At 39.7% G+C, this 25,402-nt stretch overlaps 1 protein-coding gene across 1 annotated transcript in view; it reads left to right on the top strand.

Annotated features, from left to right (window-relative positions):
- The window catches only part of dock1 (dedicator of cytokinesis 1), a 594,554-nt gene that overhangs the window by 481,482 nt on the left and 87,670 nt on the right, over positions 1-25,402 (top strand). The window contains exons 36-40 of the mRNA XM_060841973.1: positions 730-770; positions 3,077-3,167; positions 15,822-15,941; positions 24,918-25,007; positions 25,090-25,194. Of these exons, the coding sequence (XP_060697956.1) occupies positions 730-770; positions 3,077-3,167; positions 15,822-15,941; positions 24,918-25,007; positions 25,090-25,194 (447 nt within the window). The remainder of the gene's footprint in view (positions 1-729; positions 771-3,076; positions 3,168-15,821; positions 15,942-24,917; positions 25,008-25,089; positions 25,195-25,402) is intronic.

The following is a 25,402-nucleotide window of genomic DNA, read 5'->3' as shown; positions in this document are numbered from 1 at the left end:
TCTTTTGTGTTATGGTGAATTTAATTGGCAGTTGGAGATTAGTAATCTATGTTTTCACTTGAGCACGAACCCCTTAAGATTCTGTGAACTCTCTCTCAACTGTACTGCAAGTAGAGTTTAAACAGCTGCCTGTTCACATCATCAATAAAATACATCAATATTATACTAACCGAAGTACTATAATGGGTGCATAAGAGACTCATAATGTGGAATACTTATTTTCTATGAAAATCTGTATAGGAAAGCCAGACCATTTTGAACAAGGAAATAAAGATGATATGCTTCGATTCAGGAACCATAAATGGCCTTACAAAGTATATAGCAATGGAAATCAATCTGAGAGTTCACTTGTATTTTGGAGAGAATAAGAATAGTGAGGGAGCAATTGCAACTTGAAATTTCTATGCTCATGGTTTTGGTTATGCTGATCTGCTACCCTGATGGATTATCAATAAGCCAGTTTGAAAATCCAAGCTCTTTGTGGAACAGGTATTCAGTTGGATTCTACGAACAAAAGTAATGCATTTAAGCTTATCTTTTAAACTTGGATCCAGGTCAACAACAAGACAATCAAACTGTATGAAGTTCCAGCATGTTGCTGTTCTACCCGTGAAGCAGAGCTTCTTGAATTTTTAAGCTATTGTCTTTAAGCAAAAATTATTTTGTTTACTTTAAAATGTCGATTATTAAAAATAACTATATTGCAATATTTTCTGATTTATATTTCAGAACTTCTACAAAGAAATTGAGAGAGAAGAAATGTACATCCGGTATGCAAAACAAAATGTTTAAATTGAATTGAATTGAATTTATTTTCACGTGTACCGAGGCACAGTGAAAACTTTGTGTTACAAGCAATACAGGCAGATCGCACAGTTGAATAGCATAGATAAGTAGACAATAGGTAAACAGCAGCAAAAAAAAACACAGGTACAAGCGAATGCTAAGAGTTTGTGAGCCCATTCTGTATTCTAAAAACAATAGGGTGGAAAATGTTTCAAAACCAGCTGGTGCGTGTGTTCAGGCTTCTGTACCTTCTCCCTGATGGTAGAGGTTGTAGAAAATCATTGCCAGGGTGGGATGCATCTTTGAGAATGCTGGAGGCCTTTCCTTGACAGCAGGGCTGGTAGATGAATTTTTTAGATGGGAGGTTGGCCTTTGTGACTGTCCAGACTGAGCTCATCACTCTCTGTAACTGTCTACGATCTGGAATGGTCCAGTTGCCATATCAGGTAGCGATACATCCAGACAGAATGCCTTCGATGGTGCACCTATAACAGTTGGCAAGGGTATTTGCTGTCATGCCAAATTTTCCTAGCTGCCTGAGGAAGAAAGACATTGTTGGGCCTTTGTAACCAATGCATCCACGTGAAGAGTCCAAGAAAGCTTGTTGTTAATGACCACTCCCAGGAGCTTGACACTCTCCATTTGTTCCACCTTTGTGCTGTTAATGTGTAGGGGGGATGAGTAACATCCCATCAAAAGTGAATAATGAGTTCCTTGGCTTTGCTGGCATTAAGAGCAGTATTTTTCCAGATCTTCCATGTCCCATCTGTACTCTGTTTCATCGCCATCTGAGATTCGATCAACTATGGTGATGTCATCAGCAAACTTGTAAATGGCATGTGTTTAGTATTTGGCGACACAATCATGGGTATACTGTGAGTACAGTAGGGGGCTGAGTATGCACCCCTGGGGGGCTCCAGTGTTGAGTGCTAGTGAGGATGAAATATTGTCCCCAGTCTTCACTGATTGTGGCCTGTGGGTCAGGAAACTGAGGATCCAGTTGCAGAGAGTGGGGCTTAGTCCGAGATCGCTAAGTTTAGTAATCAGTCTCAAGGAGATAATAGTGTTGAAGCCGAACTGAAGTCAATGTTTAGGATTCTTATGTAGATGTTCTTGGTGTCATGATGTTCTAGGGAGGAGTGAAGGGCAAGTAATATGACATCTGATGTGGATCTGTTGGTCTGATAAGCAAATTGGAGTGGCTCAAAAGGAGTGGAGAGGCTGGAGTTGATTAATGCCATGACCAGCCTTTCTAAGCACTTCATGACCACTGGGGCCAGTTAGGGTCACTGGGCGGTAATGTTTGAGACATACTGCATGAGCCTTCTTAGGCACAGGGATGATGCTGGCCTTCTTGAAACAGGCAGGGACATTGACAGCACCGTTAAAGTTGAACTTGTTGCAAATGATTCATTTCCAACAGATGAGTAATAATTAAGAGGCATCTGGATTTGGTTGGGGTCCAACTGATGAGCTGAATGGAATCTCTCAAATAGTGTCCACAGTTTGCCTTATTTAATGTAAATAAGGCCCAAGGTCAAATTTAAATTGGGACTTAAGCTGTGGGAACCAGCACACAAAGCAATTGCTTCTTTGACTTGTTGCCCATTTTCGTCAAAGTCCAATTTTTCACGTTGTGATTAGATTTCATTCAGTAACAATTTCTACTGCACTCTGAGGTGATTTCCTGCCAATCATAGAACAATGCAGAGTAGCCAAGAATAAAAACCAATGAGGGTTTTAACTTGAAAAAAAAACTATACTACAACATTTTCTTTCATGGATAGCTACCTTTAGGCATCGTAATTGCACAGTGCTGTGGAGGTTTATTACATGCCAGTAAGATATATCCACACAAGTTCCTACTGCTTGGCAACATAATGCTTTTTTTTAAACCGATCTTTCTCATTTTCCCTTTTATATCCTACCCTGAACATTTTGGCTTCTTGATCCATAAATGCTAAACATTGTGCCATACACGATTCAGTTGTTGCTAATCATTTCTGTCTCTTGGATATACTGATTGTTGTCAGAAGGTCTTGTTTGAACTTGGGCTACTTGACATTTACACATCATTTCAGTAGAGGTTTCAAGATAATGAAAAGTCCAAAACCCAGAGTCACCATACCAATTAAACAAGCCATAATATGGTATTAACAATGTAGATTTGTTCAAACTCAAGAGTAGTCTTATTTTTAAATCTGTGATGTAAGGATTTTCTTAAGAACATTCTCAGTATTTCATATTCAATTTCATATTCTGTCCAAAAATGATAATGTTGTTTCCTTAGGTATTTATATAAGCTGTGTGACCTGCACAAAGAATGTGATAACTACACTGAAGCTGCTTACACATTGCTGCTTAATGCAAAGCTTCTTAAGGTAACATTTTAACTTAAAGTGTCAAATTATTTTCTAAGCTTCTACAAGCTGTTGTCGTTATGATAATACTTTCATTGAAATCATGAAACTGAATGAACTTTCTAATGGATCCAGTATTTAAACTTTCTACTTTGCTATTCTCATTGTTGTTAGTAAAATAGTAATGTGGCCTCACATTCCAAATTCCAAATATGTTGATTGTCAGTTTGCCATATGTTACATTGTATTTTAAGCATAGCACTTTTTTGAAAATATGAAGATTGCTGCATACAGGCCTATGCCCTTTTCCCCATAATGGAATACGGTAGAATTTAATTCAGGCCATTGTGCCCAATATTGCATCTGTTGGGGAAAGCCTGTCTCTTTCAGCACCTTAAGGCTACCACCAGGCCTTTCCCGGAGTGAAAATCCCATCCCCTGAATGATACTAACCAGACAGAGGCCAGGAACTTTCCATCGCAGGTAGCACCAACAGAAGCAGTGACAGCTATCAACAACGCAACTAAGAGGTACAGGATCAACCAGGGATCAAAGCTCAAAGATGAGTGAAGAAATGATGCTGATCACAGGGTGGAGCTCCTTGGAGGGTGGGACACAGGACTGTTCCTAATGCCAAGTGAGTGCCTTTGAACACAGGACTACCCCGGGGACCGAATAGCGAAACTCCAGCAGATTTGTGTTACAGAAAACGTTGAGAGACGGTCTGCACTCCATTATTCTCCTTGCTTTTTGTTTGTCAAGAGTCATTTTATTATTCACTCATGTGACATGGGTGTCGCTGGCCAGTCCAGCATTTATTGCTCATCCGTAGCTTCCCTTGAGAAAGATGGTGGCGAGCCCCCTTCTTGAACTGCTGCAGTTCATTCACAGTACATAGATCCACAGTGAGAAAATAGTACTGTAATTCCCAAAACCTTATTTTGGCAAAGTTGGTTTAAAAATGAACCTCAGAAAACTCCCTTCAAGTTAAACCAGGAATATTGTTTATTCACATATTCAAACCCAGAGTAACTGTTCTGATTTCACACAGATTAAAACACACAAGAAAGATAGAAGACACAGCGGAGCTTTACGCCTTTGAATATTCAAACAAAAAGGATGATTATCATGCTTAGTAAACGTCTGAGTTCCGTGATGAAATGAAGGCTGAGATTGACATATTTTTTCATCTGTAAGGGACTCGAGGGTTGTGGGCAACCGACAGAAAAATGAAGTTGAGGATTATCTGATCAACCGTGCTCTCATTGAATATCAGAATAGACTCAATGAGCTGAATAACCTATTTCTGCTCATGTCTTATTGTCCAGATCGTTGAAGACAGGATTTGTGGAACTTCCTCAAAGTCAGAGATGATGCAGTTGAGGTGATAATTATAGGCAGGAAACTAGTTTACTTTTCGGGCAAATGTAAGAATCTTTCTGAAAATGGGTCTCAAAAGATATTTAAACTATCAAACAGGCCTAGCTGTTTGCCTGAAATGTGATGTTTTCTTGGCTGGTGAAATCAGATTATCTTGTATAGCAGACTGATTCTAGAATTCAGAAATTCTTTAATTAACGGTCTTCGAAGTGCAAAGAGGTAGCTCAGATGAAGCTGTCCAATGATGAGTCATTTTGTTTAATAACAAGTTTGTACCCTCTGGTGAGGATTCCATTGAGTCTTTTTGAATAGATTCTCAGCAGATCTGATACTACTAATAGAGAGAAAAGCAGAGTCCAATAAAAGTTCCAAAGTGTCATATTGGACTCAAAATGTTAACTTTGTTTCTGTTTCCAAAGATGCTGCCAGGCCTGCTGAATTTCTCTAGCACTTTCTGTTTGTATTTCACATCTGTGATATCTGCAGTGCTTTATTTTAATTTTAAACTTACTTGTGATGTCTCATACTTTAGGCTTACTTATTAAAAATGACTGTAGTCTGATTCGAGATCCTGTGTTCATGAATAGTATCTTGAAAGGAATAAGCATTTCCAGAAGAGGAAAAAGAATAGTTATAATCAAAAAAGTACTTGACATTTTAAAAACAATTTTACCAATATAAAATCATGATTAGGCTGTTCCCTTTGTGAGGAGCAATGGGAAGGGAAGAGATCAAATGGGTTAGCACCTGCCTCCTTCCTGCCACCACAGAAATTAAACTCAGGGCAAGAAGGTTCATGTTCAACTTTTCTGTTCGGTCGTGAATTTGAGATCTTTGAGTGGTCAATTAATGACCCAAACCTGGGTGGGAAATTTGTCAGTTTGGTTGGAGACAGGGTCTCTTGATCTACAGTAATTTGTGCTAACTTGAAGTGCTTTAATTATGCAATTTCTGAACCCTTGAATCAGGTTGCTTTTAACATCTAATTCAATCTGTTCTGAAGAAGAGTAATTGAACTTGAAACATTAACTCTGCTTCTCACTTCACAGATGCTGGCAAATCTTCTAAATTTCTCTAGCACAGTGTTTTTATTTCAAATGAACTTAATCCTAGCAATGCTTCATGTCTACCTACATACATTTGCCAGCTGAAATTGCTGGATGTTATTTTTGTTCAGACCAGGGATTACATCTCTAACCTGTGTAGAGTCTTAAAAATTTCAACAGAGAATGTTGGCATTTGGTTAATCCTGGAGATATCAATGCAGGTCCAACATCAGCTCCAATTCTAAACACTTTACCAATGGCAAGGGCAACACTGTGGTACTGCTGCCTCACAGCACTAGGAACCTGGGTTCAATTCTAGCCTTGGGTGACTGTTTGGAATTTGAACATTCTCTCCATATCTCTGTGGATTTCCACTGGGTACTCCTGTTACCTCCCACAGTCTAAAGATGTGTTGGATTAATCACGTTAAATTGCCCTTTAGTGTTCAGGGATGTGCAGGCTAGGTGGATTAGCCACGGTAACTGCAGGGTTATGGAGATAGTAGTAGTGGTTCTGTTCGCCGAGCTGGAAGTTTTGGTTGCAAACGTTTCGTCCCCTGGCTAGGAGACATCATCAGTGCTCTGGAGCCTCCTGCGAAGCGCTTCTTTGATGTTTCTTCCGGCATTTATAGTGGTCTGTCCTTGCCGCTTCCGGGTGTCAGTTTCAGCTGTCCGCTGTAGTGATTGGTATATTGGGTCCAGGTCGATGTGTCTGTTGATGGAGTTTGTGGATGAATGCCATGCCTCTAGGAATTCCCTGGCTGTTCTCTGTCTGGCTTGCCCTATGATAGTAGTGTTTTCCCAGTCGAATTCATGTTGCTATCATAGGGCAAGCCAGACAGAGAACAGCCAGGGAATTCCTAGAGGCATGGCATTCATCCACAAACTCCATCAACAGACACATCGACCTGGACCCAATATACCAATCACTACAGCGGACAGCTGAAACTGACACCCGGAAGCGGCAAGGACAAACCACTATAAATGCCGGAAGAAACATCAAAGAAGCGCTTCGCAGGTGGCTCCAGAGCACTGATGATGTCTCCTAGCCAGGGGACAAAACGTTTGCAACCAAAACTTCCAGCTCGGCGAACAGAACCACTACAACAAGCACCCGAGCTACAAATCTTCGCACAAACTTTGAATAGTTATGGAGATAGGCTGGGGGTCTGGGTTGCTCTTCAGAGGATTGGTGCAGATGCAATGGTCAAGATAGCTTCTTTTCTCACAGTAGGGATTCTATGATTCTATCAATCTCACTAGTTTACTCACTTAAGTCCAATACAATATACTAGCAAATTTATTTTCAAGGTTTACCAGATTTAGTTGGGAGAGTGGTAACAATGTATTTTGGCATGCTCATTATTGTGGGAGATACCGGATAATTGGCCCCTTTTTCACTGCAAGAAACTTGTGAACACAAAGGACCTTTGTTGTACCATACTAGCCAATTTTTAGGCATTCGAGAATTGTCATATTCATGCCAGTTCATGGCCTGCATTTAATAACAAGTAGATTGAACTGCACGTTACAAAATCTAGATTGGAACCACTTAAAGCATTAAAGACTGTGGTTGGAATCTTCTCAGCTCCCGAAAGGTTCATGTTCAACTTTTCTGTTCGGTCGTGAATTTGAGATCTTTGGTCAATTAATGACCCAAACCCGGGTGGGAAATTTGTCAGTTTGGCTGGAGACAGGGTCTCTTGATCTACAGTAATTTGTGCTAACTTGAAGTGCTTTAATTATGCAATTTCTGAACCCTTGAATCAGGTTGTTTTTAACATCTAATTCAATCTGTTCTGAAGAAGAGTAATTGAACTTGAAACATTAACTCTGCCCAATTATATTGGGCAAAATAGTTGGGAAATTGAGTGAGATGTCCAGCAGGGACCTTCCTGATGTCAAAATTAAAAATTCTGTCTTTCCAAACAGGTGTTGGATGGCTAGATGAGATTCTCGCTAGTGAGCAGCAAGATGCTTATTTGCAAGATTTATTGCTTGTTATCACTCTGATTACTAGCTAATCTCATCTCATGAATATGCAAATGTACATTTTCTCACCTGCTAGATAAAACTAGATATCCAAAATGCCCAGCCTGAAAGCCAGAGTGGTTACCTGGTGACTTCTTGCTCTTCCAGGTTTCCATCTTGGACACCTTGAGCAACACCTTAAGGTAGACTCCATGGGCTGCAGTGATAGACATACTACTTCCAAGGACCTTGGCATCTGACACATCACCGTCACTACATCATAAGGACACGTCTTAACCCACGGAGAATATGCTCTGTAGTTCATTTTGGAGGGCACAACCAACTCTGATTGCCATATTGCACAAGACTGCTTTGTGCCCAGGCACAGGCATCCATTTGATGACATGGACAACAGTGCATCTTAGGGCTTTTTGCTCTCTTTCTTGTCAATCATTCACTTTGTGTCTACTTTGATGCTCAGGATATTCCTACTTTATGTTGCCTTTTTCAAGGCACGGTGACTCAGCGGCTAGCAATGCTGCCTTGAAGAGCCATGGATCCAGGTTAGATTCCACCCTCTGGCAACTGAATACGTAAAGTTTGCACAGTCTCTCCGTGTCTGCATGGGTTTCCTCCCACAGTGCAGGTTAGGTGGGTTGGCCATTGCTAAATCACCCATAGTGTCCGGAGATGTATAGGTTATGTGGATTAGCCTGGAGAATGCAGAGTTACAGGGATAGTGTAGGAAGTTGGTCCGAGTGGAATGCTCTTTGGGAAGTCGGTGTGGTCTTGAGGGGCTGAATGGCCTACCACCCTGTAGAGATTCTATGAAAATACCTCATGAAGATGACATTCAAATGCTTGATTGGTCTGGGTGTGCCACATTGTCCATACATGCTATGCTCTGCACAACTGGAGTCAGCACAGAAGCAGGCTCTTTGATCAAACTTGCCCATGCCAACCAGATATCCTAAACTAATCTAGTCCCATTTGCCAGCACTTGGCCCATATCTCTCTTCACCCTTCCTATTCATGTAATCATTCAGATGCCTTTTAAATGTTGTAATTGTACCAGCCTCCACCACTTCCACTAGCAGCTTATTCCATACACGCACCACCCTCTGTGTGAAAATGTTGCCCGTTAGATCCCTATTAAATTTTTTCCCTCTCATCCTAAACCTATGCCCTCTAGTTCTGGACTCCCCCATCCCAGGAAAAAGATCTTGTCTATTTACCCTATCCATGCCCCTCATGATTTTATAAACCTCGATAAGGTTCAGCTTCTGATGCTCCAGAGAAATTAGTCCTAGCCTATTCAGCCTCTCCCTTTGGTTTAAATTCACCAATCCTGGGAACATTCTTGTGTCATGAGTGAGTTTAAAAAAGTAACACTGTGGTTCTTTATTACCCTTAAATATTGATCACTTACCAGGCATAACTAGTGCTGAAGGTAAATGTTGGCAGTTTCAAAAGTTTCTCATTTACACAACTTGGCAAAATGTTTCAATATATTTGTGCAAAATCTTACAATCCAATGACCATTTTGAAAATACTATATGTGAGTGATAGATATACACATTTATTGTAATGAATGATAATTTATTAACATTGCAATATAAGTTCAGAGGGGAATTTTTTAATACATCAACAATACAGAAAATCTTGATACCTAACACATCCAGTCAGTCTATAATTGTTGGGAAAAAAACTATATTTAATCTGTTCACACCAGCATTGATCAGAATAAATTTGGATTGATGTTGTGAAATGCTTCTTGATTTTTAGTAGTTAATTGGGTTTGTGATTGTCTTTTGATCTAAGCCAAATCAATTAATATGTCTGTAGTCTCAGTTAGCTTATACTCATGCCCAGTGCAAATACTGGAAAGAAATTTATGGTTATATTGTGCTGTATTTCTTTATTAAATTGAATTCTTGATTGTCAGCAAAGATTACAAATAATTCTAATATTTCACTTGTACTCATGTAGAATTTTGTTTACTTAGTTTCTGATTATGATTTGGAAAGTGTTATTTATATTTCACCACCACCTGCTCAGTAGCAATTAGAGTTGGGCAATAAATGCTGGACTAGCCAGTGATGTCCACAGCCCATGAATAAATGAAAATAGTTTCCAGTACCCAGGTAACAGTTTCTGGTATAACATTCTATTTTTGCTTTTCCCTTCTTTACATTCAATGGGAAAACATGTTTCTTTCAGCAGATCATGCTCTGAATTGTATCCATAATGAAAATAACTGAGATTGAGAGATGTTGAATCCAGATTAGAATTCCTACAGTGTGAAAACTGACCATTTGGCCCAACGAGTCCAGACCGACCCTCCAAAGAGTACCCCACCCAGACCTATTCCAGTACATTTACCCCTGACTAACACACCTTACACTGTGGGCAATTTAGCACGGCCAATTCACCTGACCTGCACATCTTTGGATTGTAGGAGGAATCCACACAGACACAGGGAGAATGTGCAAACTCCACACAGTCGCCTGAGGCTGGAATCCAAATCAGGTCCCTGGCGCTGTGTGGCAGCAGTACTAACAACTGAGCCAACATGCTGCCCATTATTTATGATTCATAAGGCATGGGCATTTTGTTATTTTTATTGAATGCAATTATCCCGCAATCCAGTGTGTGGAGGCAAAATTGTTGTTCTCCTGCTCAGTGGATCTAAAAAATAGATATAACTCTGTTCCCATTGTCTGTCAACCAAGTATTCAAAAGTCTGCAACTTCCCAATTTGCCGAATCAGTTTGGAGAGAGGTTCAATATGATTTTCTGATCTAGTTCTGAAATGCCAACTTTAAGCCAAAGCAAGTGCAGTACAGGAATTATACTACTAGTAATTCTACATATTATTTAATCCTAGTCTTAGAAACAGTGTTTTGAGCATGCAAAAGACTTGTTTACATTGAAATAAGTCATAGCAGAATATATTAGTGCAACCATAATATCAAAATGGAATCCATCTGTCTTTAAACCTTCAAATATTTCAGACCTGAAATGACACATGGTTAAATCTTGAAACCTTTTGCATCATAGTTCCTTTATAAAAGTGTTATTTGTGATTCGGTCCTATCTAATTCTAGCCAAATAGGGTGAAAGACTATCATTTGACTTTGCAGGAAATTTAGATTTCTTTCAAAAATGTTCTCTTTCAATGAGTGCAAACTACTTCTCTGTAGAATGGTACTGAGGTTTTATGTGCATGATCTTCTGCATATGCTGATTACTCCACTGCTCCAGATGTCACCTGATGAAAGGCAAAAGTGTTATAAATTCTGATAACACTTTGATCAGTTTCTTATCTTTCCTCTGTGCTTGCTGAGTGAATAAATTTTCCAGATTGAGTTAAAGTGCTTGTGCGTGATTATATTTTCTGGTTATTTGCCAGACAATTCATATTGTTGGCTTTATTGGGTGCTACGCTCCACAAAAACAATATGTGGATGTAATCCCTCACTCTCCATTAAAACTTGTAAAAGCTATGGTGAAGTGTTTATTTTGTTTGTTTCTGTATAATCTGGAAAGATTGGATGTTTTCTGTTCTTTAATTAGTATTCCTACAAATTTACCATTTTTATTCTGCCATCATATCCTCTGTTTATCATAAACCATTAGATGTGTGGTTTATAAAGTTCTACTCCCATTTTTGCTCCTAGACAATTTTTTTAATTGGCTAAATGCATTAACCAGCAGTTTTTTTCCTACATTGTATCACAATATACAAGAGCAGCATCCTAAAATTCTGCAGTATTCGTTTTTCAGTATCATGATTGGCCTATTGTATACTTCACTGCCAGTATCTGACATGAATAATGAATTAATGGCAGCTTTATTACTTATCCCTCATATTTTTCTAATATCATAGCTGATAAACCCACATTCATATCGACTGTTAAAAGAAACAAAATACACCAGAACATTTTAAAATATTCTTTTATACTATATGAAGTTAAAAGTCAAACAGATCATATGCAGGAGATGATTTTGCACCAGAAGTAATTTGAATAGTTCATTAGCATTTAAAAAGAAGTGCACCCAGACTTTGGTTGATACATTACTTAGTTCAGCTCATAAAGCATGTGAGGGAGGAGCAATAAATTTTTTCATTTGCCTGATTCCACCTTGAAAACTCCCACAGTGAAGGGATATAGAATCCCTACAGTGCAGAAAGTGGCCATTCGGCCCATCAAGTCTGCACCAACTCTCCGAAGAGCCACATTCCCTATCCCTATAACCCTGCATTTTCCATGGCTAAACCAGCTAGCCTGCACATTCCTTGACATTAAGGGGCAGTTTAACATGACTGATCCTCCTAACCTGCACATCTTTGGACTATGGAAGGAAACCTGAGCACTTGACAGAAACCCATGAAGACTGGAAGAATGTGCAAACTCCACCCACCTATCCAAGGCTGAAATCTAATGCGGGTCATAGAGTTGTAGAGATGTACAGCACAGAAACAGACCATTTGGTCCAACTCATCCATGCCAACCAGATATCCTAACCTAATGTAGTCCAGTTTGCCAACACTTGGCCCAAATCCCTCTAAACCCTTCCTATTCATACACCCATCCAGATGCCTTTCAAAATAGCAATTGCACCAGCCTCCACTACTGCCCTGGCAGCTCATTCCATAGACACACAACTCTCTGCGTGAAAACATTGCCCCTTTTATATCTTTCCCCTCTCGCCCTAAACCTATGCTGTCTAATTCTGGACTCCCCCACCCCAAGGAAAAGACCTTGTCTATTTATCCTATCCATGCGCCTCATGATTTTATAAACCTCTATAAGGTCACCCCTCAGCCCCCGAAGCTCCAGGGAAAACAGCCCCAGCCTATTCAGCCTCTCCCTACAGTTCAAATCCTCCAAACCTGGCAACATTCTTGCAAATCTTTTGTGAACACTTGAAGGAAATCCTATTGATTTCCTTCAATAGGAAGGAGATCAGAATTGCACGCAATATTCCAAAAGTGGCCTAACCAACATCCTGTACAGCCGCAACATGACCTCCCAACTCTTATACTCATTAACCTGACCAATAAAGAAAAGCAAACCAAATGTCGTCTTCGCTATCCTATCTACCTGTGACTCTACACTCAAGGAACTGTGAACCTGCATTCCAAGGTCTCCTTGTCCAGCAACACTCCCTAGGACCTTACCATTGAGTGTATCAGTCCCCCTCTGATTTGCTTTTCCGAAATGCAGCACCACACATTTTTCTAAATTAAACTCGATCTGCTGCTCCTATGCCCATTGGCCCATCTGATGAAGATCCTGTTGGAATCTGAGGTAACCTTCTTTGCTTTCCACTGCACTTCCAATTTTGGTGTTATTAGCAAACTTATTAACTATACCTCGTATGTTCATTTCTAAATCCTTGGTACTGTGTGGCAGTAATGTTAACCACTGTCTATTATTGGCTTTGTCTCCTAGTTGAAAGAGCTGAAGAAACTGTCCACCTAAGTCATAAGAAAATAATGCAACTACAGATTAAGTTTGAAAAATAAAATTAAAAGCAATTGGCAGTCGTTTAGTTTCTGATCTCTGGTAACCCCAAGGATGTTGACAGTAGAGGGTCTTCAATGATTGTATTGCTGTTGAATGTCATGGGTGATTTGTTGAATTTTTTTTGAAGATGGTCATTGCCTGGCATTTTAGTGGTTTCAGTATTTCTTCCCAAGCTTCAGTCCAAGTCTGGATGTTGTTTACGTCTTGCTACATTTGGACAGAGGTTGCTTCATTCTCTGAGGAATCACAAATAATGTAGAAATTGTGCAATGATTAACAAACATACCCAATTCTGACCCTAATGGAGGGGTGGTCATTGATCAAGCACTTGAAGATAATTGAGCCTGGAACTCTACCTTGAGCAACTGTAAAGATGTCCTCGAGTTGAGATAACTGACCTCCAACAACCAGAATTATTTTCCTTTGTGTTAGATGTGATGACGACGAATGCACGCTTGATGAAATGAGGCTTGGATCTGAATGGCAGTCGCTCTCACCTCATCTCTGAAATTCTGTTTTTTTTGTCCATGTTTCGGTCAATGTTGTAATTAGGTTATGAGCTTAGTGGCTCTTGCAGAACCCAAACTGAACAGCAGTAAACAAGTTATTGTGAAGCAAGTGCTGCTTGATAGCACAATTGCTCACACTGTCCATTATTTTACTGATGTTGGAGGGCAGTTATTGACATTGTTGGATTTGTCCTGCTGTATGTATTTATAATGAAGCTGGCAATTTTCCACTTTGCTGGAACAATGCCAGTGTTGCAGCTGTATCAGATGAGGTTGGCTAAAGGATGCAGCAAGGTTGGATGTATTCATTTTCAGTGCTGTTGTCAAAATGTTGTCAGGACCCATTGTCACTGCTTTTTTCTGGTTCTCGATATCACATAGAGTGAATCAAATTGACTGAAAACTGGCATCTATGATGCTGAGGGCAGCCAGTGGAGACCAAATGCTATTACGCATTTAGCACTTGTTGTTGAAAATTGTAGCAAATGCTTCAGCATTATCATTTGCATTGATGTGTTGATTGCCCCAAAATTGAGAATGAGGATGTTTGTGGAGCCTCCACAATTAATTAATTCACAACTGGATATGGCAGAACTGGAGGACTTATATCTGATCTATTGGTTGTGCAATCATTTAGCTTGTCTACCACTTGCTACGTATGCTGTTTGATATGCAAGTAATCCTGTGTAAGAGATCCACTTCATTCATGGATATGTCAGGTTCTGCTCTGGCATGTCTCCCTGCACTCATTATTGAACTAGTGTGATTGGGTCAAACTGGTAAATTCCATCCATAATAGCATTGTGGGTGTACCTACTCCAAATGATAAGTTCAAGAATTTGTGATTTGGAGGTGCCAGTGTTGGACTGGAGTGGACAAAGTTAATAATCAGGTAACACCAGGTTATAGTCCAACACGTTTATTTGGATGTACTAGCTTTTGAAGTGCTGCTTTTTCATCAGGACCACCTGATGAAAAAGCAGCGTTTTGAAAGCTAGTGCTTCCAAGTAAACCTGTTGGACTATAACCTGGTGTTATGTGATTTTTCTTTAACACAGTTCAAGAAGGCAGTTTACCTCAAGGGCAGCTTGAGACAGCAAATACATGTCAGCAGTTTTTGAGAAGATTTGTAACTCAGGTTGATGATATAGATGTCAGTTAGCTTGCTGAGCTTGAAGTTTTATTTTCAGACATTTCATCACCATACTAGGTAATAGTGAGAGTCTCTGTGAAGCACTGGTGGTATGTCCTGCCTCTCCCTTTATAGGTCTTGGTTTCTTAAGATGTCATTTCTGGTTCTTTTTTTCAAAGGAAGGTAGATAGGATCTAAATCGGTGTGTTCATTGATGGAGTTCTGGTTAGAATGCAATGACTCTAAAAATTCTCATGTGTGTCTTTGTTTCGCCTGTCCTAGGATGTGTGTTGTCCCAGTCAAAGTGGTGTCCTTCTTTGTCTCTATGTATAGAAACTAGTGATAGTGGGTCGTGTCTTTTGGTGGCCAATTGGTGTTCATGTATCCTGATGGCAGGTTTCCTGCTAGTTTGTCCGCAAGTACATGATGGCTCACCAGCAATGCCCACATCCCACGAATGAATGTAAAATGTACAGATACCAGGTTGCTTCAGAAGCACAAAAGATTAATCAAAGGAAGTATCTCCGGAAAGTCAGCAGGATACAGGTTCTAATGGTACTGGCAGTCTGCATTTTGTTTTGCTCTGAGAATTTTAATGTTGTGCTGATTTCAGGTTTTATTTAATCTTTATAATTGCATTGAGAAATTCGAAGAAGAATGAACTGTAGCTGCAAAGATGAAAAAGACAGACAGTTTTATTCGTTAAGTGCTTCACCGTCAGTTTGCTAGCTATTCACATTGGGCAATTAATAGGTTATATTTTCTCAACGCTATTGATGCAAAGTATTCACTCCATGGGGGTCAATTTCTGTGATGGCCTCTTACACTAAATTGGAACTGTATTATTGTTGGAGTATGAATCACACTGCTTTTGGGAGTAGCTTTATCAAGTACCATTTGATCATTTAAGGGGAAAAAACAGGTTAATGGGAGATGGGGTTAATGTGAAACTGATCTAGCAAAGGTACAAGGACAGTGCGCAATTTGCTCCCTTCTGTGCCATCAACATCAACTTGCAGTGATCTAGTTAATGTTGAGAAGTTTAGAAATGTATATATTGATAAATAAAATTAAAACATTTACTTATTCTTTATTAATTTTAAGTGGTCTGACCAACCATGTGCAGCTCACCTAAATCAGAGAGATGGATATCAAGCACAGACCCAAGGCCAACTGAAAGAACAGCTTTACCAGGAAATCATCCATTACTTTGACAAAGGAAAGGTAATACTGTGTGTATAAAAGATGTTGTGACAAAAGGAATGTTTTCAGTTGCAGCAGGCAGCACCTTTTGGAAATGCTCTAAAAAGGCTACATAATTTACAGATTTAAACATAATACATAAAACAAAGTATTGCATTTAAAAGTGTAATAAACTGTCATAAACTGTCTGCATTAAGTAATCAGTAAATTCAAGTCTGTGCCAATTTCATATCTGTATGCAGTAATATTTTAGCACTTCCAAACTCTCAGACCTCACTCTTTGATCTAAGCACAGCATTGTGCACCTTGTCGACTACTTCCTGTCAGACATTCTAGCACCTGCTGTCAGAGTTGATTCCTGCTGACCCAAAAGGGGACTGTCACGATTTGAGTGCATCCATAGATTGATATAGTTTTATATGTGTAATAAGCTCTCTTGAGTTTATGACTCAGATTTAGTAATCTCAAAGCTATGTTTTTTTACATCTGCCTTTACAATGTGAGATTGCAATGTAGCCTCATTAAACAACTGTTAAGCTACTTGAATGTTTTGAAAACAGCAATATTGTGTTGGTCAAGATTCACAAAATTTCCAGTATTGAAGTGTGCATCCAAGTATTGAAAGCATTTTCCAGTCTAAAAAACAAGGAAATTTACATCATAAAATGTTAGTAGTAGTAATCAAAAAGCTAGAGAAATTATGTCCCTACATCTGAGGGATTATTGTGGATATCCTTTTGTTGTATATCGCTTGAATAGAATGGCATTACTTAAGCGCAAGGCAAAAGTGGGTACTGCCGATGCTGGAGATTAGAGTGGTGCTGGAAAAGCACACAGGTCAGGCAGCATCCGAGGAGCGGGAACATTTACATTTCAGGCAAAAGCCCTTCATCAGCAATGCTTCTGCCTCGTTAATTTTAATCTCACTGCAAAGTCTCTTCCAAGGATGTCAACCTTGAAGAAGTTCTCCTCCTCCCTCTACAAGGATCTCAGTGAGAATTTCTCTCTCTCACTGCAATCCCCAGGTCATCACCTGTTCTGAAGGTCTTCAATCTTAACAGCAACCCTTAGCTTACTCATTTCCAAATTTACTATCGCTGAAAAGCTGTGTAGCCAAAAATCTTATTCTGTCCAGTTACAAAATCATTTACGTTCACTGCTTCAGATTATTTTTGAGCCAGACCAACCTTCCCTTTGTCCCCATCTGCATCTTTCTGATTGTTTGCTTGCCCCTAGTAAGGCCTGTGAGCCCCAGCAGTCATAAATATTTGTCTGCTGATTGAGATCAGCACTTCGAAGTCCTGACTAGCTAGTAACATCCAACAAGGAAGATACTTAACTCAGAAAAGACTTCTACAAAGCAGATTTAGACGCAGCATCAGTATCCCAGTTATACTGCATGTATCTATGTCATGATGTTAACTTCAAAATGAGACTTAAAAGTTAGTTGAGAACTGGATGTTTCCACATTCATCGTAATTGTGCCTTAACTGGTCTGTATTTAGTAAAGTTACAAGCCAAATCTGCCAATTCAGTCATTCCTCAGAACTCTCAGAGTAATGTAAAACTATGCACTCAAAATTGTCCAGATTTCCACTTTTATCCTGTCCTTCAACTCTGTGAAACGAAGCACGTGTCAGGGAAATCATTTCTAATATATTCCATAGGGGCACGGTAGCTCAATGGCTAGGACTGCTGCCCCACAGTGTCAAGGACCCAGGTTTGCTTCTAGCCTTGGGTGATAGTCTGTGTGAAGTTTACACATTCTCCCCATGTCTATGTGGTTTTCACCAGGTGCTTCAGTTTTCTCCCATAGTCCAAAGATGCAGGCTAGTAGATTGGCCATGCTAAATTGACCCATAGTGCCTCAGGATATGCAGGCTAGGTGGACCATTAGCCAGAGTAAACACAGGGTTACAGGAATAAGTTGGGAGTTGGGTCAGGTTGAGATGCTCTGCAGAGGGTTGTTGCAGGACTTGAGGGGCTGAAAGACCCCTTTCTATTTTGTAGGGAATCTGTAATTCAAATAAGCAATATGTTAGCGTTTTGGTGCCTTTGTAGCCAATACAATTGCATATTTCTGTTGCACAGAATTATTACAAGTGCTAAAGAGTAATATAATTTCATAATTAATTATATTTGTTAATTATGTTATTAAATGTATACTTTTTCTTCAATATGTTTTGAATAATACAGAATTGAATTTTAAAAATCCTCGTTCTTGGGACATTTAACAGGCTGTGCTTCCATGGAGCTAAATTATGCTAATTAAAATACTTACATTCTTCCCACGCAATTTTGAACTGGATCAGACTAGTTTCTTAACTGTCTCATTTGTTCAACTGCTGCCAACACCGACATAATCATAATCACACAATTTTTCATTGATTGTATAATAACATTAACAATTTAATATCTTAAAAGGTCACATTTTCTATTTTTATGCACACTTTACTATATAATTTTTTTAAATTCTTATGTTGGATGTGAAGATAATAGCATACTTGTTAATTGTATATTGCCTAATCTATTGACTTGATATATTTTAAAAATTAGATTAACCCCTGAACTGCTTTACTGTTTTAAGAAGTTCCTTATGCATAATGCTACGAAAAACAGGAATACTATAGCAAAAATGACTGACAGATTGTTCTTTTCTTAGTGGTGAAATTATGGTTTATTATAGATAGTAAGTTGTCTCATTTGATAAATCTTATTACTAATTGTTTTATTTACCACACTGTCTACTATCTCATTCCCTTCAACTTCCCCAACTCTCTTGGTTAATCTGATATTCATCCTGTTTTTTACTTTCCTTTGCTTATTGACACTTTTCCTTCAGAGTTTCCATGATTCCCACCTTATACCTTACCTAGTTATCAGTTCATCCTGTCACGTTTCTGCTTCTAATCAATACATGCTACTACTCCTTTTTGACTTCCCATCTCCCCACGAATAGTTGCACTTTTTACAGAATCGAGATTACTCAGCTGACTTTCATAAGATCTGGTTGTCCAATCCCTGTTTCTAAAAGATCCAATTTTTCCCAGCAGTGTAAGGGAACGAAGCATGAATCTTCAAGACAGGAAACCCAAATGCTGCAAATCCATTTACATTTCGTGCTGATTTAAAACAGATTCCATTCTGCTTTTTCAAGGATTTTAACCCACAGTTTAAAATTCCAAAATTGATGGAGTAGATGTAAATGCACTTGAAAGGCATATTTGGTCTGTTTAAGTATTGTTACACTTAGAAGGGTGGACTGACTGATTGTCCCACTCATCCACTGGGTACAACAGAGTTTGCATTGTAAAAAGTACTATAATCAGTTATATGCATTAGATTGTATTTAGCTCACTATCAGAAAAACGTCAACCTGGTTTCTTAACACCCTTCCACATTTGCAAAAAAAAAACTCTGTGGAGCATTAACTTTAAACAACTTTGATGAAGTAACAGTTAAAATAGAACTGGGCAGCACGGTGGCTCAGTGGTTATCATTGCACCAGGGCCTCAATGCACCAGGGACCTGGGTTTGATTCCACCTCTGGCGACTGTCTGTGTGGAGTTTGCACATTCTTCCCGTGTTTGTGTGGGTTTCCTCTGGGTGCTCTGGTTTCCTTCCACAATCCAAAAATATGCAGGTTAGATGAATTGCCATGCTAACTTGTCCATCGTGTTCAGGGATGTCTAGGTCAGAGGTAATAGAGTAGGAGAATGGGTTTGGGTGGGTTGCTCTTCGGAGGGTTGGTGTGCATTTGTTGGGCCAAGGGGCCTGTTTCCACATTGTAGGGATTCTATAATAAAAACTTATTATTGTGTATTCCGAGATGGAGGACAGGAAAAAATTGTGGTCATAAGAACTACATTTTTTTTAGGTATTTTAGGTGTTGAGGGTGATTTTCACAAATTCCAAGGGCAGCAATTACTATTTTATATGCTATTGCATTGTTTTGGAACTTTAGAGAAAAAAGTCAAAACAACGGCACTTTTAAAAGGAAGAAAGGCAGACAAAAGGCAGCAAGCACCTCATCAGTGAGGGAGAGAGAGAGAGAAAGAAACCTACACTGCTAACTGACAGCAGTGAATCTGTACAGTTGCTACCTTTGCTGTTTGAGTTCATGTATCCCTGGACATCGGAGTGAATCTAGGAAAAATTAACAAACAGCGAAATTCACAGCTGAACTTGGAGGAACTGTGTGGGAGAGCTCACATAACAGGAACAGATAAGTGCATAGTTTTTAATGTGGGTAACCTTATTGTAAGTCTGCCGTAATGAATAGGGTGGGTTCTTTCTTGATTTATACGTTTTATTGAAATCTGTCTCTTAGTTACATTTTAAAAATATAAACTATAACTACAAAGTTAGCCTGGAGCACTTTTTTAGAGCAAGAAGACGGTACTATCTTCTGGGTCTGTAGATTGTGAAGGAGCAAAGATGGCCCTTCGTAGAGTGATAGGCTCTTCCTATCAGATGTGGAAGTTTAGGGAGAGTTTCTATGATGCTGTTGATTACGTCTGCAGTAAGTGTATTTGGTTGCGAATCTTATCATAATGCATGGATCAGTTGGAGTGACAGAGGCAATGAGGAATTTACAAGAGCGAGGAGGTGAGATGGATGGTGTTATAGGAAGGGAGAAAAGCTGCAGATACAGTCACGTAGATGGGTTAACTCCAGGAAAGGTAGGAAGGGTAGACAGGTAGTGCAGGAGTCTTCTATAGCTCTCCCCATTTCAAACAAGTGTGCTGTTTTGGAAAATATAGGAGGTGATGGACTCTCAGGGCAATGTAGCACGAACAGCCAAATTATTGATATCAAGACAGACTCTAATGCTGTGTTGGGTTCAAAGCAATTAATTGTGACAGGGGCCTCTCTAGTCAGAGGCACATACAGACATTTCTGCAGCCAGCAGTGAAAAATCAGAATGGTGTGCTGCCTCCCTGATGCCAGGATCAAGGTTGCCCCAGAGAGGGTGCAAAATGTTCTCAGAAGGGAAAGGGATCAGCAGGACGTCATTGTACACATTGGAACTAATGACAGGAAGGGAAAAGGATGAGATTCTGAAGGGACAATATAGAAAGTCAGGCAGGAATTTAAAAAGGAGGTCCTCGGGAGTAGTAAAATCTGGATTACTCCTGGTGCTACAAGTGAGTGATGTTATGAATAGAACAGATGAGTGTGTGGCTGAGGAACTGGTACATGGGAGAAGGGTTCACATTTTTGGATCATTGGACTCTCTTCTGGGGTAGAAATGACCTGTACAAGAAGGGAGGCTTGCACCTGAAATGGAAGGGGACTAATGTACTGACAAGGAGATTTGATAGAGCTGCTCGGGAGGATTTAAACTACTAAGGTTTTGGGGAGGGACCCAGGGAAATAGTGAGGAAAGGGATCAATCTGAGACTGGCACTGTTGAGAAGGGGAGCAAGTTAAACAGTCAGGGCAGGCAGGAACAAAGCAGAGAATAAGATAGGACTGATAAATTAAACTGCATTTACTTCAATGCAGGAGGCCTAACAGGGAAGGCAGACAAACTCAGGACATGGATAGGAATGTAGGACTGAAATTTCATATCAATTATGGAAACATGGCTCAGGGATGGACAGGACTGACAGCTTAATGTTCCAAGATACAAATGCCACATGAAGGATTGGTGGGGGAGGGGCAAGAGAGGAGAGGAAGTGGTATTTTTGATGAGGAATAACATGACTGCTGTACTTAGGGAGGATATTCCTCGGAATATATCCAGGGAAGTTATTTGAGTGGAACTGAGAAATAAGAAAGGGATGATCACCTTATTGGGATTGTATGGTAGACCCCCTAACACTCAGTGGGAAATTGAAAAACAAATTTGTGAAGAAAGTTCAGTTATTTGTAAGAATAATAGGGTGGTTATGGTAGGGGATTTTAGCTTTCAAAACATAGTCTGGGACTGCCATAGTGTTAAGGGTTTAGATGGAGAGGAATTTGAGTGTGTACCAGAATATTTTCTGATTCAGTATGTGGATGTACCTACGAGAGAAGGTGCAGAACTAGACCAGATCTAAAAGTTTAAGTTCTAAATTGGAGGAAGGTTAATGTTGATGATTTTAGACAACAACTTTCAAAAGCTGATTGGGGGCAGATGTTCGTAGGTAAGGGACGGCTGGAAAATGGGAACCTTCAAAAATGAGATAACTAGAGTCCAGAGACAGTATGTTCTTGTTAGGGTGAAATGAAAGGCTGGTAGGTATAGGGAGTGCTAGATGAGCAAAGAAATTGAGGGTTTGGTCAAGAAAAAGAAGGAACCAATGTCAGGTATAGACAGGATAGATCAAGTGGATCCTTAGAAGAGTATAAAGGTGGTAGGAGTATACTTAAGAGGGAAATCAGGAGGGCAAAAAAGTGACATGAGATAGCTTTGGCAAAGAAAGTTAAGGAAAATCCAAAGGATTTTTATAAATATATTAAGGACAAAAGGGTAACTAGGGAGAGAATAGGACCCCTCGTAGCTCAACAAGGCAGCCTATGTGTGGAGCCACAGAACATGGGGGAGATACTAAACAAGTGTTTACTGTAGAGAAAGACATGGAAGATATAGAATGTGGGGAAATAGATGGTGACACCTTGAAAAATGTCAGTATTACAGAGGAGGTGGTGCTGGATGTCTTGAAGCGCATAAAGGTGGATAAATCCCCAGGACCTGATCAGGTGTACCCTAGACCTCTGTGGGAGGCTAGGGAAGTGATTGCTGGGCCCCTTGCTGGGATATTTGTATCATTGATAATCAGAGGTGAGATGCTGGAAGACTGGAAGTTGGCGAATGCAGTGCCACTATTTTCAAAAGATGGTAAGGAAAAACCAGGAAATTATAGACCAGTGAGTCTGACGTCGGTGGTGGGCAGGTGGTTGGAGAGAATCCTGAGGGACAAGATTTACATGTATTTGAAAAGACAGGGACTGATTAGGGATAGTCAACATGTCTTACAGACTTGATTGAGTTTTTTTGAAGAAGTAACAAAGAAGATTAATGAGGACAGAGCAGTGGACATGATCTATATGGACTTCAGTAAGGCATTCAACAAGATTCCTTATGGGAGACTGGTCAGCAAGGTTAGATCTCATGGAATACAGGGAGAACTAGCCATTTGCATACAGAGCTGACTCAAAGGTAGGAGACAGAGGATGATGGTGGAGGGTTGCTTTTCAGATTGGAGGCCCGTGACCAATGGAGTGCCACAAGGATCAGTACTGGGTCCACGACTTTTTGTCTTTTATAGAATTGATTTGGTTATGAACATAGGAGGTATAGTTAGTAACTTTGCATATGACACCAAAATTGGAGCTGTTGTGGTCAGCGAAGAAGGTTACCTCAGATTCCAACAGGATCTTGATCAGATGGGCCAATGGGCTGAGGAGTGACAGACCAAGTTTGATTTAAATAAATGTGTGGTGCTGTATTTGGGAAAAGCAAATCAAAGCAGGACTATACACTTAATGGTAAGGTCCTAGGGAGTGTTACTGAGCAAAGAGATCTTGGAATGCTGGTTCATAGTTCCTTGAAAGTAAAGTCATAGGTAGATAGGATAGTGAAGAAGGCATTTGATATACTTTCCTTTATTGGTCAAGAGTATTGAGTACACGGCATTGGTTAGGCCACTTTTGGAATATTGTGTGGAATTCTGGTCTCCTTCCTATTGGAAGGATGTTGTGAAACTTGAAAGGGTTCAGAAAAGATTTACAAGGATGTTGCCAGGGTTGGAGGATTTGAGCTACAGGGAGAGGCTGAATAGGCTCGGGCTGTTTTCTCTGGAGCATCGGAGGCTGATGGTTGACCTCATAGAAGTTTGTAAAATCATGAGAGACTTGGATAGGTTAAACAGACAAGTTCTTTTCCCTGGGTTGGGGGAATCCAGAACTAGAGGGCATAGTTGCAGGGTGAGAGGCAAGATATAAAAGGGACCTAAGGGGCTACATTTTCATGCAGAGAGGGTGTTGCTTGTATGGAATGAGCTGTCAGAGGAAGTAGTGGAGGCTGGTACAATTGCACTATTTAAAAGGCATCTGGATGGGTATATGAAGAGGAAGGGTTTTGAGGGATATGTGCCAAGTGCTGGCAAATGGGACTAGATTAGGTTATGATATCTGGTCAGCTTGGACGAGTTAGACCGTAGGGTTAATTTCCGTGCTGTACATCTCTATGACTCGATGAGGTTGTCCTGTGCTGGTCTGACTTCAAAATTACTTTCCACTCAAATTATTGGTACGGAGGTTTCTTGATCTCATTGGATCATTTATGGCTGATTGAATTATCTTTTACTTTAGACAGTGGTTTAGATTAATTCTTCTACCTTTCCTAACCACTCCACCTCAAGAAGTTCAATTCTTGATTCCTGATTTCTCATCTCGTAGCCCTGTTCTTTCAACTCACCTTCCTAATTCAACAACCCCTCAGACCAAGCTAAAACCAAATTTTCATTCCCACTCCACCCAGATTCCTCCTGTTTTTGTGAAATTCAAGTAATCTGCTGATGGTAAGCTACGCCATACATTCATGCTGTACAAATCAATGCCATAGTGTAATCGTGGGTAATTAACTCTTATAATGATGAAAGGCACCAAAATCCTTCTCCATGCACAGCAATTCCAGAAATTAGTGTTTTTCTACAGCAGTAAAAATAAATGAAAATTGCTTTTCAAAATGTTTATGTTGCTGTCAGTCAAAGTAAGCTAGTAGTTGCACAATTTGTACGACGTAGCAGAATCACAGCTACCTGATGAAGGAGCAGTGCTCCAAAAGCTAGTGCATCCAAGTGAACCTGTTGAACTATAACCTGATGTTGTCTGATTTTTAACTTGGTCCACCCCAATTCAACACCAGTTCCTCCAAATCATGAAAAAAATTTATGACATGAAACGTATTAAACTTAATTGCTGAATGCATTGAGAATCAAATGCAGTATTGATTAAGTAGAAAACATTGAGCACTTCTGCTTTATCTTTGCCATTCTTTTTCAGATGTGGGAGGAGGCCATTTCTATCGGCAAAGAACTTGCAGAACAATATGAAAATGAACTGTTTGATTACGAGCAACTGAGTGAATTGCTGGTAAGACATTAAATGACAGATAATTTTTCTTCTTTCTTATATGAGTTGCTAATCATTTGAATTTTGTGGATCATTTTTGCAGCAAAAACAAGCTCAGTTTTATGAGAACATTGTTAAAGTGATTCGAGCAAAACCAGATTACTTTGCTGTTGGATACTATGGTCAAGGCTTTCCTTCATTTATCCGGGTGAGCACTTTTCATTTTTAGAATGGTATGGAAAACATTTTGACAACTCAGTCAGCAGGAAAACTTTAGTTCATTTGCTTAATACACTGTTTCTCATTTTACAGATATATTAATTGTCTCATTGTTTCTTTTGTTTATAATCAGAAACATTCTCAGATAGGGAAAAGAAAATTGATGGGAAGGAAATGTGTTGCACCATGAAAGGCTA

Source organism: Hemiscyllium ocellatum, chromosome 22 (genome assembly GCF_020745735.1).
Source record: "Hemiscyllium ocellatum isolate sHemOce1 chromosome 22, sHemOce1.pat.X.cur, whole genome shotgun sequence".
Lineage (NCBI taxonomy): Eukaryota > Metazoa > Chordata > Chondrichthyes > Orectolobiformes > Hemiscylliidae > Hemiscyllium > Hemiscyllium ocellatum.
Note: the sequence above shows the minus strand (reverse complement) of the source record. Positions and strands in the feature narration are given on the sequence as shown.